The sequence below is a fragment of the Salvelinus fontinalis genome, chromosome 8 (assembly GCF_029448725.1).
Source record: "Salvelinus fontinalis isolate EN_2023a chromosome 8, ASM2944872v1, whole genome shotgun sequence".
Lineage (NCBI taxonomy): Eukaryota > Metazoa > Chordata > Actinopteri > Salmoniformes > Salmonidae > Salvelinus > Salvelinus fontinalis.
This window is the reverse complement of record NC_074672.1, coordinates 13,309,979-13,324,008: the sequence shown is the minus strand read 5'-3', so window position 1 is coordinate 13,324,008 and position 14,030 is coordinate 13,309,979. Positions and strand designations below refer to the sequence as shown.

At 38.9% G+C, this 14,030-nt stretch overlaps 2 protein-coding genes across 9 annotated transcripts in view; both read right to left on the bottom strand.

Moving 5' to 3' along the window:
* Nucleotides 1-3,451: 3,451 nt before the first annotated feature.
* On the bottom strand, nucleotides 3,452-8,998 carry LOC129860617 (alpha-tocopherol transfer protein-like). 3 transcript variants are annotated; one of them, XM_055931200.1, is made up of 6 exons: nucleotides 8,630-8,998; nucleotides 8,052-8,340; nucleotides 7,605-7,786; nucleotides 6,796-6,989; nucleotides 6,504-6,614; nucleotides 3,452-5,970 (listed from the first exon to the last, which is right to left on the bottom strand). In XM_055931200.1, the coding sequence occupies exons 2-6, from the start codon at nucleotides 8,330-8,332 to the stop codon at nucleotides 5,686-5,688; spliced, it is 1,053 nt and encodes a 350-aa protein (XP_055787175.1). In that variant the 5' UTR covers nucleotides 8,333-8,340; nucleotides 8,630-8,998; the 3' UTR covers nucleotides 3,452-5,685. The 3 variants fall into 3 exon arrangements, with proteins under 3 accessions (XP_055787175.1, XP_055787176.1, XP_055787177.1); XM_055931201.1 differs by having other exon boundaries at nucleotides 8,699-8,998; XM_055931202.1 differs by having other exon boundaries at nucleotides 8,796-8,998.
* Nucleotides 8,999-10,454: 1,456 nt separating this feature from the next.
* LOC129860614 (hepatocyte nuclear factor 4-alpha-like) overlaps nucleotides 10,455-14,030 on the bottom strand; it is a 31,146-nt gene continuing 27,570 nt past the window's right edge. For 5 of the 6 annotated variants that reach the window (XM_055931198.1, XM_055931193.1, XM_055931194.1 and 2 more), the window contains exons 6-10: nucleotides 13,028-13,115; nucleotides 12,699-12,851; nucleotides 12,270-12,506; nucleotides 11,908-12,030; nucleotides 10,455-11,417 (exon numbers count right to left, since the gene is read on the bottom strand). In XM_055931198.1, coding sequence (XP_055787173.1) covers nucleotides 11,275-11,417; nucleotides 11,908-12,030; nucleotides 12,270-12,506; nucleotides 12,699-12,851; nucleotides 13,028-13,115 — 744 coding nt within the window. In that variant the 3' untranslated portion in view covers nucleotides 10,455-11,274. The remainder of the gene's footprint in view (nucleotides 11,418-11,907; nucleotides 12,031-12,269; nucleotides 12,507-12,698; nucleotides 12,852-13,027; nucleotides 13,116-14,030) is intronic. The other variant, XM_055931195.1, reaches the window with a different exon arrangement.

The following is a 14,030-nucleotide window of genomic DNA, read 5'->3' as shown; positions in this document are numbered from 1 at the left end:
TGTTGCCTAAGCATAGCCAGTATGCACATATCTAATTCTTACCAAAAGTTGCTTTTTTTTGATAGCCTCATTTTTTCAATTTTCACCTAAATTACATACCCAAATCTAACTGCCTGTAGCTCAGGCCCTGAAGCAAGGATATGCATATTCTTGGTACCATTTGAAAGGAAACACTTTGAAGTTTGTGGAAATGTGAATTGAATGTAGGAGAATATAACACAATATATCTGGTAGAAGAAAATACAAAGAAAAAAACTAACCAGTGTTTTTTTACCACCATCTTTGAAATGCAAGAGAAAGATCACTGTAATCGCCATCACTCTGGTTGTAATTCCGATAGTGTTCACAAGATGGCAGCAGTGTATGTGCAAGGTTTCAAATGGATAACTTGAAGTGTGACTGAACCTCAAGACTTTTAGTGTGAAGTCCCCAGGTACATTTGGACAAATCGTGAAGGAGATATTCACATTAATATTCAAATGTTCTGCAAGAATATCATCAAATCTGTATACTTGGACTTTGATTTAGCTTTCCAAGTGTTAGTATTTGCAAAACAACCAGTTTTCATAATTCTGAAAATCCTTATAATTTTTATCCAAAATGAAAAGGTATGCTGTTGTACAATGTTAGTAGCTACATTTTACGACATATACATTGTTTCCGGATACTCCCGTAAAGCCCAGCTCATTGACTATCTAGCTAGCTTTGCTTGGCCCCGATTGGTGCTTATTTGACAAAGATACAGTCGTTCAAGTGATGGCCGCCCGCATCATCGGCGTGCCATGAAGGCGTCGCTCTCTGACCAAATATAGTGTCCTATAGGATATACTACACCCCTAATGAAATAGTGAAGTCTTGTTACCTTCTACGATCTCTGAGTAAAAGATGTGAATGTGATTTTACTTATTAAAACAATGTTTAGGGTAAGATTTTCAGATTCCTTTCATTGCAAATTGAACGAGTAGAAATACAAAATCGATTGTGCATGTTATATGGACCTTTTTAGGATATGAAAACGGATTTTATCTAACAAAACGACACTTCATGTTATCTCTGGGACCCTTTGGATGATAGATCAGAGCAAGATTTCAGAATGTAAGTACACATTTCACCTCCAGAGGTGAATTTATCAAACCTATCGAGGTGAAAAAACTGTTTTGTTGTTAGGAGCTCTCCTCAAACAATAGCATGGCATTTTTTCGCAGTAATAGCTACTGTAAATTGGATAGTGCAGTTATATTAACAATAATTTAAGCTTTCAGCTTACTGAAATTTGTTGTTTCTCTAAATTCAGTGATCTTGACATAACGCGCTGCATGATTTACAACTGTCCCATTGACGGGACGCCGATCCTTAAGAAGTTTTAAATTAAGGGGAACAGTTTCCCCCACGTTACCCTACTGATATGATCGAAAGAAAGGGAGTGCTGCTCTCGGATCAGCGTTCTCCATTCAAATCTTACCTTAACATTATAATTATTTCACAATACTTACGACGGATCAGCTCCTAGAGATATTACCACCTACGGCTGCAAATATTGAGGTGTCTTATTCTAATGCTTACCCAATACAAATGCACTAAATTACCAATTTGGCACATTATTGCGCATGTTGGGCTACACATCAAGAAATCTATTGAGACAAGTGACAGACAGTAACCTACAAGTAGAAAGAAAGACATTTCAGTGTGTCCTACTTGTGCACCTGACATTAAAACGAGAAACTTCAAATAGAAGTCAATTCAAAATGCAATGTATTTCAATATGATTGAAATGTGCCTATTGTCTACTGTTTATATTTTAACACAGTCATCTCAGTTTTCCTTAGATTATGAACGTTTTCAAGTGCAATGTTAATAATGGTTTTGGGAAACATCTCAGGGATTTAATGAGGGGACTATGGAGGTTCTAATGATGAATTTAGCCTTATTTAAGGATCAATTTTTTGCCGAAAATGACATACCTAAATCTAACTGCATGTAGCTCAGGACCTGAAGCAAGGGTGTGCATATTCTTGATGCCATTTGAAAGGAAACACTTTGAAGTTTGTGGAAATGTTAAGTTAATGTTAAGTTAATGTAGGAGAATATAACACATTAGATCTGGTAAAAGATAATACAAAGAAAATACCGTTTTTTTGTGTTTTTTTCTTCATCATCTTTGATGAGAGAAAGGCCATAATGTACTTTTGCAGGTTAGGCGCAATTTAGATTTTGGCCACTAGATGGCAGCAGTGTGTGTGCAAAATTTTAGGCTGATTCATTGAACCATTGCGTTTCTGTTCAAAATCTTGTATCAAGACTGCCCAAATGTGCCTAATTGGTTTATTTATACATTTTCAAGTTCATAACTGTGCACTCTCAAACAATAGTATGGTATTCTTTCGCTGTAATAGCTACTGTAAACTGGGCAGTGCAGTTAGATTAACAAGACGCTAAGCTTTCTGCCCATATCAGATATGTCTATGTCCTGGGAAATGTTGTAGTTACTTACAACCTCATGTGAATCACATTAACCTATGTTAGCTCAACCATCCCGTGGGGGGACACCGATCCCATAGAGGTTATTAATATGCTTTTGGGAAGCCGGTCCATATTCTATTCTACCCATGCATACCCTAGGACATGGATCATCAACTAAATTCAGCCCCAGGACAATTTTTACTTAATAAGTGGATGGCCAGAACATAATTACAAATAATTGGTAGACTGCAAATTGACCGCAAGAAGCCCAAGCATATATAACATTTGACAAAAACATAATCATTTCAAACCTTGCTTCCGTTTGTATATGATTACATATATCTCTATTATGTGTGGGAATACCTTGGAACCGATTTCCAAAATGAAAATCACTTGGAGACAATTTGCTGGTGTTTTTAGTCTTTTATGTCCAACAAAATAAACACTTTTGTTGCTCAGAAAACTTGGGGGGCCAAATAAAATCACCCGCAGGCCAAATTCGTCCTGTGGGCCGCTAGTTGGGGAACACTGCCCTAAGAGCTCTATGTGCAAACCATCCTCTAGGCCTAATGGACATGTAAGGGTTTTGCAGAATACACAACATCTGCATTTGAAATGAGTTTATTAATCTCTTGATCGATTTAGGTTTACTCTGCAATATGAGGGAGGACATCTGCATTTGAAATGAGTTTATTAATCTCTTGATCGATTGAGGTTTACTCTGCAATATGAGGGAGAACATCTGCATTGCTTGCTGTTTGTGGTTTTAGGCTGGGTTTCTGTATAGCACTTTGTGACATCTGCTGATGTAAAAAGGGTTTTATAAATACACTTGATTGATTGCAGACATGCTTAGAAAAATACATGTTTTAGCTAATTACAATATAACATTGTGCAATGTAACAATGACAAAATAAAATATTTAAAAAACACTTTGGCCTTTCATAAAATAATGAATAACCATTACCAGTCAAAAGTTTGGACACACCTACTCATTCAAGGGTTTTCCTTTATTTGTACTATTTTCTACATTGTAGAATAATAGTGAAGCCATCAAAACAATGAAATAACATATGGAATCATGTAGTAACCAAAAAAGTGTTAAACAAAACAAAATATATTTTATATTTGAGATTCTTCAAAGTAGCCACCCTTTGCCTTGATGACAGCTTTGCACATTCTTGGTGGCAATATAACCTAATCTCTAAATGACCTGTGGTAATAATATTTGGCAAAAACTGAAATATAGCTCCAGTGTTGCTGGGTGGGGTCCCCCATAGAACTGGCTTCTGTACCCTGGGTTGAGATTAAAACAGAACATTATGGGCTGGTTTTCAAATCACAGATTAGGCCTAGTTCTGTACTAATGGAGAATTTCCATTGAACATCCTTTTTAGTCTAGGACTAGGCTTAATCTGTGTCCAGGAAACCAGCCCGAAGTGTTGTCACTATTGGTATAATGCAAAGAAAACATAAAGCAGGTATCTGTCTGTAAATATGAAAATAATTATCTGTCTGTGGATTGAAACTTGTCTAGAACAATGCATTAACAAGGCCATTTCATGTAGCTAAATGTCAGTTATGGTGACGTTAATATGTAATACTGTCGTTACTATTTTAGAACTATCCACTATCTACAATGCTAGTGGGTGAAATCAAATCATGATGAACGTGAAATAACCAACCTGGACTCCGGGGTAGATGTAACATAGTAAACACAAACCTGTCTCCCTCCATTTAATATATTGGCTCCCAAGTGGTGCAGTGGTCTAAGGCACTGCATCTCAGGTGTCACTACAGACCCTGGTTCAATCCTGGGCTGTATCACAACCGGCCGTGATCGGGAGTTCCATAGGGCGGCGCACAATTGGCCCAACGTCGTCCGGGTTAGTGGAGGGTTTGGCCGTCATTGTAAAATTGCACGAATTGCAATTCGTGCAATGTCTTACAAATTGGCGGCACGTATGATATGTTACGAATTCCAATTTGTTGTGGCTAACGTTAGCTAGGCTAGAGGTTAAGTTTAGGGGAAGGGTTAGCTAGCTAACATGCTAAGTAGTTGCAGTAGTTGTGGTTCGATACACGTGACCTTTTGGGTTGCTAGACGTTTGCATTATACGCCCACCCATCCTCCCCACTTTAGTTTTTGGCTTAAGTAACCTTTGGTCTTATGTTACCATACCAAATGTAACATATCATACTACTGTAATTTGAGTGTTACAGATTTATGTTTACTATGTTACGTCCTTGAAGCCAGGCTGTATTAACTGATCAGGACTAGTAAAATGTGTCTTAATAAGAACGAATGCACATGTCATACTGTAGGCTAGGGCTCTCAGTAACTCAGACATTACAGGTCTTGAGTGGCTCAGTTAGTAATTGCGTGGCACCACCGATGGCAAGTTCATCCCTGGTTTCAATTCCTGCAGGGATCACATACACATGCTAAAATTGTAGGCTATCCACTCATTGCACTGTAAGTTGCTTTGGATAAAAGTGGCAACTTGTATGGTTACAAATTAAACCCCATTCATAACCCCTTGCACATCTATCATTATCGAAAATAGATTAAAGGCAAAGTATGGATGCGGTAAGGCTACAACATGGTGTTTGAATATGACCATGCAGAGGAAGTCTAACAGGAACAGCCTCAGTACATGTATTCTGAGAAATGAAGGAGAAAGCGGAAGTGAGTGGCATTTCAAATGGGCACAGTTGATCGTCTTCCTCTATAGGAAATAAATGTAACACTGGAAATTGAAACCGAGAGGCAGCTCCTATTAAGCCTCTTTGCCAGAACCTGAAGCTGCCTTATGCTTGGCCATGTAGTAGGCCCTGAACTCGTAAAGCGTCTCCCATGTCCATATAATTGTATAAAATTATGATCTCAAAGGTAAAAACCAATCATATATCAGCACCCCTACTCTGAGACGCTTTTTGAATATGGGCCCAGACGACTATTTAGTTCCTCCTGTAGTGAATAACATTTCTACTAAATAACATTGAAAACTTGCCCCATGGGAACATGATAAAACATAGATAAATGTTTCAAAAGAAACAGTAGTGTTCTCATAGCCTAGTCCCAGATCTAGTTGTGCTGTTTAACCAACTTCTATGGCCATTGTCACATAAATGACTATAGGCGTTGGCAAGACAGCACAAATACATCTGGGACCAGGCTAGTATCCTCACAGTAGTTTAACGAGAGAGAGGTGATGGTCAGTATCAGTAACAGTAGTAGAGCTGAGAGCGTAGCCCCCTGAAGGTGTCATCATCCTGGGCAGCACCACCAGACTGCTGCCCTTCAAACAGCATGGAGTCTGGGAGAACTACGCCCTCTAGAGGATCTGGCTGGCAGAACTCCACTATAAACTCTTCCTCAGAGTCCAGTAATGTCTTCGACCAGGCTGACATGTCGAGGTGGCCGGCTACCCCACCATACTCCTCAGGCAGGACGGATCGAGGGATGTTGCGGTGCAGAGAGCGCAGGTCTGACCCATTGAGAACGTACTGTATGAAAAATAAAGGGAATTATGTTAGGCTGATGTGTCACAGAATCACAAAGGAGCATACAGTACTTCAAGTACTCCTGTTCATTTGATTAAGTTAATTCATAATGGCTAAATACATTTGAATTCACTAAAAATCATATCACTGGTAACCCCTACATATAAAACAAATAAAGGAGAGCAGCTAGGAGCTCAGATGCAAAAAATGTTATGTCCAACATTTCGACAGACAAGCTGTCTTCATCAGGGTATAACCCCTGTATATAGCCTCATTATTGTTATTTTATTGTGTTACTTGTTAATATTTATTTTATTTTTTACTTTAGTTTATTTAGTAAATATTTTCTTATCTCTATTTTCTTAAAACTGCAATGATGGTTAAGGGCTTGAAGTAAGCATTTCACGGTAAGGTTTACACCTGTTGTATTTGGCGCATGTGACGAATAAAATTAGATTAAATTAAATCTGAATGCAGTGATCAAAATTCAACAGGCTAATGTGTACAGAAAAAGGAGGATAAGAAGAAAGACTCACCCTCTCTGCCATCTTCTCCTTCAAAAAAGGCTTAATTATCGCAAAGATCCCTTTGAAAATCCGGGGCTCATTTATGATGTTAACAGCCTTGATTCTTATTGGGAAGCTATCCTGAAATGCAACATTGAAATTCAAATCTATTTATATTATTTACAAAATACACAAGCCAAGAGTATCTTTCTTAAGGGTGTTTGATAAGATAAATATTTGAGATCTGATTCGAGTGTACTTTGATCATGATGTTATGGTTGATAATATCAAAACTTAAATATCAGAACAGTAATAAGGTTACCTGAAGGATGCTGACAACCTTCTTGGCCAGGAATGGGCCCGGATTGGACGCCTGGGACAAGCCCACCCCAGTGTAGTCTGCTAAGATGACGATCCCATTCACCTGAGTCTCCTCTGGCTGAATCAGCTTCTCCAGAGTCAGGTAAATTGCCCGGATGTTGTCCTCAAATGGATAATCATTCGCTTTCCATTTTCCTGTTGTAAAATAATTTGTATTTAGTAACACCGAAAAAGGTCAAGCATAGGACAACTTTAATCTGTTATATCAAGGCTATTGGCAGACATGTTTTCAAGATTCCAATTTTTGTTTTTGCTGTATATGTTTATGAGCAGCTATTAGCTCCTATGTCATGCATTATAGTGTATTATAAACTGGGTGGTTCGAGCCCTGAATGCTGATGGGCTGACAGCCGTCGTATATCAGACGGTATACCAATGGTATTACAAAACATTTATTTTTACTCCTAATTACGTTGGTAACCAGTTTATAATAGCAATAAGGCACCTCGGGGGTTTGTGGTATATGGCCACTCCACTTTGCATCGTGCCTAAGAACAGCCCTTAGCCGTGGTATATTGACCATATACCACACCCCCTCGTGCCTTATTGTTTAATTATGCATAGCTCATAGGGCATTGTAAATTATCAATTTCCGTCTCCTATAGATTAAATCAAATGTTATTCTATTGTTCTATTCTTCTACGATGAGTATGTTCATATGAATTGTTACCGAATAAAGATGAAAAAAAAAGAGTTAGAGCCCTTCTTGGACATGGAAATACATTAGATAGTGCGAGCTAACACACTGACCAGGTCTGAGACAGAGGATGTAGCGTCCATTAGGGTCTGGATGGGGCAGGACAGTGAGGAAGCCCAGGTCTAACACATGTTTGATAGTGGAAGGTTTCAGGTCCTGGAAGACCTCAGGCCAGGCCCGCCGACTGGTATGGTAGTTAAGGAGAAGCTGCATGGCACGGTCATAGTCAAACTTCCTGGTGGTTGGACAAGGACATGGGACAGGACACCATTATGTTAGCGTCAAGATAGAACATCTTGAATAAGAGGAAACCAGGGCTCATATTCATAAACAGTATTAGAGTAGGAGTGCTGATCTAGGATCAGTTTTGACTTTCAAATCATAATTATATAATTATATGGACGGGGGGACTGATCCTAGATCAGAACTCCTACTCTGAGACGCTTAGTGACAGTTTCCCAGAGCATTATGGGTAGGTACTGTAATACATCATGATATACCTGGCCCGTAGGAAGCGCAGGAGGAAGGCATCGTCCAGCCTGGTTCGGAGGTTAGGCTGCTCCTTCAGCACCATGTCCCTCAGGGCCTGCACGTCTCTCAGCCTCCACTCTGGCTTCTCCTGTAGCTCCTCCCGGGCTTTGGCTACCAGCTCAGGGGTCAGAGTGCAGGAGTAGATGGGTGGCGGAGGGCCGGGGAACCTGTAACCAGCCGCTGGTGGTTCCAGAGGAGGAGGAGACCCAAGATCAATGTGCCTCATAGGCGCGCTTTCTTCAGACATCATTTTGGCCACTAAAATATAAACAAATACCACATACATGTCTGGATAAAACAACACAGCAGAAATAGTCGTGGTACAAGAAAACCTGGACTGGAGAGCATTACAAGACAGTAGAACCACATGAGAAATACCACAATTACCACAGAACATCTCTAAGGTTGTTATCAGCAATTAGTAGCCACAAAATGGTGTGTATTCTCTAGTCTAGCCTACAGCAACAGCAGTGACCTAAACAACATAAATGTCACGACAATATCTTGAAAACACTGTATTGTAAACACTATCCTGTATTTCCCATACATTCTGCTTTTGACCGCGCTGCACTCGAGAAGCTGTGCTTGCAAGCCACTGCGGATTCTGAATACCAACCAGAATGACGATAGTTTTTTTTGTATTTCCAGGGTCAAAAGTGTTCTCCAGACGAATGCTTAGTAAATCAAAACAGGAGCTGCCAACAACAACCAACCTTTCTGGGTTTCCACTAGTTACCACAGCCACAGACAAAACTGGCTGTATCGTAAAAATTAATTAGAACAAAATGAGCACTTTGGTCTTAACTTAAGGTCAGGGTTAGGCATAACGTTATCAGTGTGATTAAGGTTTAGGTTAGGTTTAAAATCACATTTTGAAAATATAAATTGTAGAAATGGGCGGGGTTTTATAACTTTGTGGCTGTAATAACTAGTGACGACTAGCTTTCTGGTGCAATCCGCGGCCAGTTCCGGGTGGCGCGAGATTCTTTCTCTCTTTGGTTACTCCGAAGCATGTGATGAGCTGCGTCATTCAGTACTTGCTTACAGTACATTGTAACAACAAATCATGATCAAAATTATACATCAACCCCTAAATAGGCTATTATGAATTGTGTTGGCTTTAGTTTTTTTTATTCGGATACATATTTATACAGATTAAATTAAAATGTAATTTATGATACACACTTTATATTTAATCATCTTCAGAAGAAAATGGTTAACCTAGGCCTTCTATAATGTGAAGTAAAGTCCATGCGCGTGATATGCACCTGATAATAGACAGGTTTTCTGCGGTCATTGGATCCGATAGATGGCGCAATTGCACCACAAACGTCGGTTGATAGGCCTAGAGATTGAGCAAATTGGATTGAACGCTTGCGTTACAGCTGTCCCCTTTTCGCTTCAATGGGACAGGTCATAGAAATTCTAAATAGACAATAGCCTTTTCTATTGCACTGTCGCTGCTACACGCTCCTAAACATGCATGTAAGACCACACTACTCCACACACTGGACCGCAATGAAATGGTAAAATATTTGATTTCACTACACTTGTTAACAAAACTCGAAGTTGGCCTATGGTAACGAGACATGAGAAATGGAGGGGAGGTGACAGAGATAACCAATACAACCTGCTAGAAATGAAACAAACACAAAAATGTAAATGCCTTGTCTTGAACCTATCGATTAATATATTACTGACTTTTTCTTTAGGTTACTCAAGTAGAAAAATAATCTATGAGAAGCTTTATTTCACAGCTATCTGCAATTACTTTATGACATGTTATCAGCCTGAAGAAACACCCCTTGTACTATTTATCCTGACCATGCACTGCCACGTAGGCCACGGCTTTTCATTCGTCAGAGACGAAAACAGCCGACAAGCAATTCAAACTGGTTTTGAAATGTCACTTTAATTCTTTAGCCAGCGTTAACCTGTCCTCGATAAATAAACATTGAATATCATTATGGTCATTGACCATTATCCACATCATAATACCATGCTAATAATAATTGAGAAATACACATCTTGATGATTGTAGGCTATCTTCATCTTCAATACCATAGCTTAGTAATAACTAAGAACAGTAAAATGAAGATAACAAATAATCTAGTTCTCATTCACTTAACTTGTTGTACAATATTGACTTTTCCAGACAAATGTGTGATAGATATAGGGTGACAGGAGGAGAACTCTGAAATAATGTAGCAAATTATATGTTTTCCTTCTGACATAAAATCAGGGTTTATTAACAGTGGATAGGCTATGCCTTCTACATTTTTAATTTAGATGTTATTGGTCTCATACCATATAAGTTAAGGTTCCATTAAGTACTTGTATTGTGTAATTAAATAAGGGGCAGTGCAAAGTGATTTAAAAATAAACATCGACATTTTATTCATCTTCACATTGTAAGGTGAAACATATTGCCCATCTTTCCAGTGTATTGAATGAAAGGCCAGTTTATTCTGTAATTTAGTAGTTATAATACCATGACACAAAAGGATTCTATAGTCAAACAAAATACACTAACATGTCTTTACAGTAAAACTGCAAATATTTGTTATATCTAAACACCAATGCAATGCATTTATTTCAAATTGGAAAACATTGTGAGTTCCTCAACCTGTGAATGCCGTAAGCTTTTATGAAGTGGCTCCATAGAGAGTATACAGTATTAAATGGACTGCGCTGTTTTAATTCAAACATTTAAGCACGTTACTACAGAACTAAATAGCGGTTTTTAGAACATATAGACAGGGACATATTAAACCATATTAGACAGGGACATATTTCAATGAAACACAACTGTCATACAGCAAGTTGAATAGAACTTGAAAAAGTAAAAAAAAAAAAAAATCTGAACCAATTGACTACCTATTATATAGCTATGTCTGTCACATTATTACATTATTTAAAACCATGACAATGTCGTTCTCATCTCTTGTCTGCTTGATACTACATTGTACATGTAATAATATTGTTAGGCCTATGTACCTCTGGTGGGGGTCAGTTGACTAATGTATCCCAACTGTACAGTACACTCCTGAGATTTGTTGAGAATAAGTGTTTCTCACATATGAATTGTTTTTCATCTTTATACTGAGTATGTATAAATAAATAGAGATACTAGTGAAGATTATGAAATTGTGAATGCTTTGTTGGACGGGGTTTGTGGGGTCCAGTTCTATGTTAGATGGCTTCTTGTTTGGTGATGGTTGGCTGCGGGATGGAGCTAGTTTGCTTGGGCACGGTGGCTATAACCCCTTGAGCCATCTTATAGTGTTCTGAACTGGAGGCTGTGGGAGGAGAGGGAATTGGAGTTTCAGGAGTGGCTGCAACAAACCAGAAAGAATCAGTTAGTGAAGGAATTCACTAAACTACACAGTCAGTCAGGTACACAGCAAAGCAGCATATTTACCTTGTGGCATGACATTACTTGGAAAGAAAACTTTTTTTTCTTCCAGACAAGGAATAAGCACTTTTGTGAAATTTCTGAGGGAATTAAAAATGTTAAGAAAAAAATAACAGACGTTTTCTTTGACAAAGTAAGCCTGATTAGTCTCTCTGAAGAATTTAGTGGATTATTCTGCCAAGCTTGTTTGTCCTTCCAACTACCTGACTGTTGCAAATGGGAGTGAATTGATGCCACTGAGCCCATCGTTGGTTGAGAATCTCAGGCATTTTTAGGTACATTTTATGGTCGGTGTCCCGTACACAACTTTCAGTGCTTTTGAATCCAGGACTAGGCTTAAACTGTTTTTGGGGAACCTGCCCTCAGAGTTGGACATTTAAAGTCGGGCATATGTAGTTATTGATACTCACAGATTTGGACGTTATGGATGGGAGTAGCCATGTTACTGGCCACAATAACATTGTTGCTGAGGTGTTCCTGAACCAGATGTGGCTGCAGAGAGTGAGGTGTGTGAGTTGTTTCATTAGCAGAACCTGAGGGAAACCACAAAACATGCAAAAATCACACAAACAGTTAGTTTCCTCATTCACTGTAACACTGTCCATTGGTAATACAGTATGATAACTAACTAGCATTTTATCCTATTGAAGAGTGTACACTTCTTTAGACAATAGAACTAATGGAAACTTGTTTGTACTCAATTCTTTTGGCATTACTTTTGGCCATAGATTTAGAATTGTTGTTTCTCAGTAACAATATCAAGAAGGCTAACCTCCTAAGAGCATCTCTTGGAGCAGGTTGTCAATCTTGGCCATCCCAAATAGCTTGACAAACTGTATCTGTTCGATCATCTGCCAGGTGATGCTCTGTAGTGTGGGCAGCAGCAGGAGCAGCTCTCCGAAGCGTCCCCGGGAGTCATACTGCCGGTCGTTGATGTAGTCCTCTAGGCTGACCTGAATCTGGTAACGCATCCGCTTGATCTTACTGGCGTCACTCAGACCTTTGGCATCTGGAGCAGGAGAGAGTAGGTGTTTGGTCAATAGCTTGGTCACTCACTGCCTGGTCATATTGCTCATAGAACAACCATTTCTAGTCAATAGTTGTGTTACTCACTGGTAATCATTTTTATTTTTCAACACAAAAGTTACTGCCCTCGAATGATAGTCTGTTTATTTTAAAAGTGATGTGTTTCATGTAGTACCTGGATCGAAGAAAACAATCGCTTTCAAACAAGCGTATTCATTGTCGTCTATCTGGTGCTCCTGGAAGGACAGCACTAGCTCGTCCAGAATCCTAACTGCTACCCGGATCACTTCCAACTCGGGGCAGTTCCGGGGAATAATGTGGTCATTTCCTATAAAAAAAACAGAAAAAAAGAACTGTCTTGTAGGGTAGGATCACTCTGTGTTTGATGACCCCCCCCCCCCAAACAAGTATCATATTGCTATCATAAACTATTCTGACAATTATAACTAGTCTATTATATGACATATGTGATGTACTGTAGCTAAGATGTTATCTTGACTTCACCTAATAGCAGGAGGTCCTTGTACAACATAGACCTCTTTGCAACTCCAAGCAGAAGATGCTCTCCAGCATGAGCTCGCAGCAATGCCACCTGAAACAAAGTAAAGTCATTTCATTATTAGCTTTAACCTTGAAACTGTCTTGCAGCAAAACACCTCTTACCAGCATACATGCTAGTCTCCATGTTAACTGTCTCTTCTATGAAACCATTTATTTGATAAGACATGGGAAATATTCAGGGTTGGGGTGTGTCACGGCCGTCGTAAGTAGCGTACCAAGGTGCAGCGTGGTGAGCTTACATATTCCTTTTTATTAGAAATGACGCCGACAATAACAATTAACAATACAAAACAACCGTGAAGCTTAAGGGCTAATGCCACAAACAAAGTTAACTTCCCACACTGAAAGGAGGGAAAAGGGCTACCTAAGTATGGTTCCCAATCAGACACAACGATAGACAGCTGTCCCTGATTGAGAACCATACCCGGCCAAAACATAGAAATACCAAAATCATAGAAAACATAACATAGAATGCCCACCCCAAATCACACCCTGACCAAACCAAATAGAGACAATAAAAGGTTCTCTAAGGTCAGGGTGTGACAGGGAGTAACTTATTACATGTAGTAAGTTACATGTCATCTGATTACAAAATAGCTTACTGTTACCAGCAAAAATATTGTAATCAGATAGACAAATACTTTTGAAAAACTAGATTATTACTTCTTGGATTACTTTTAAATTCAGAAAGGATGTTTGTGGAAAAGATACATTATGACTCCTTTCTGTTTTCTCAATTAGATTAAATTCAGCATTGAAAAAAGTTTTAGTTTGTTCCACCTGAGCGAGTCCACTATGATGACACACCAAATGCATTTGATTTATTTGAGAGTTTTTATTGAACCTTTACCAGCAGGGAGTCATGCTGAGAACAAGGTCTCTTTTACAGAAGAGCCCTGTAATTATGTTTAGGAATATTTTCACAGTTTGATGGATTCTTTTTGTC

What these genes read in the sequence shown, in the direction of transcription:
- LOC129860617 (XM_055931200.1), bottom strand. Translation starts at nt 8,332, where the DNA reads ATGATGTCTGAAGAAAGCGCGCCTATGAGGCACATTGATCTTGGGTCT. An exon ending in AGGTTGTCAGCATCCTTCAG is followed by an intron (nt 6,615 to 6,795) that starts GTAACCTTATTA and finishes GTTGCATTTCAG; the next exon opens with GATAGCTTCCCAATAAGAAT. An exon ending in AGGAGAAGATGGCAGAGAGG is followed by an intron (nt 5,971 to 6,503) that starts GTGAGTCTTTCT and finishes TTTTTCATACAG; the next exon opens with TACGTTCTCAATGGGTCAGA.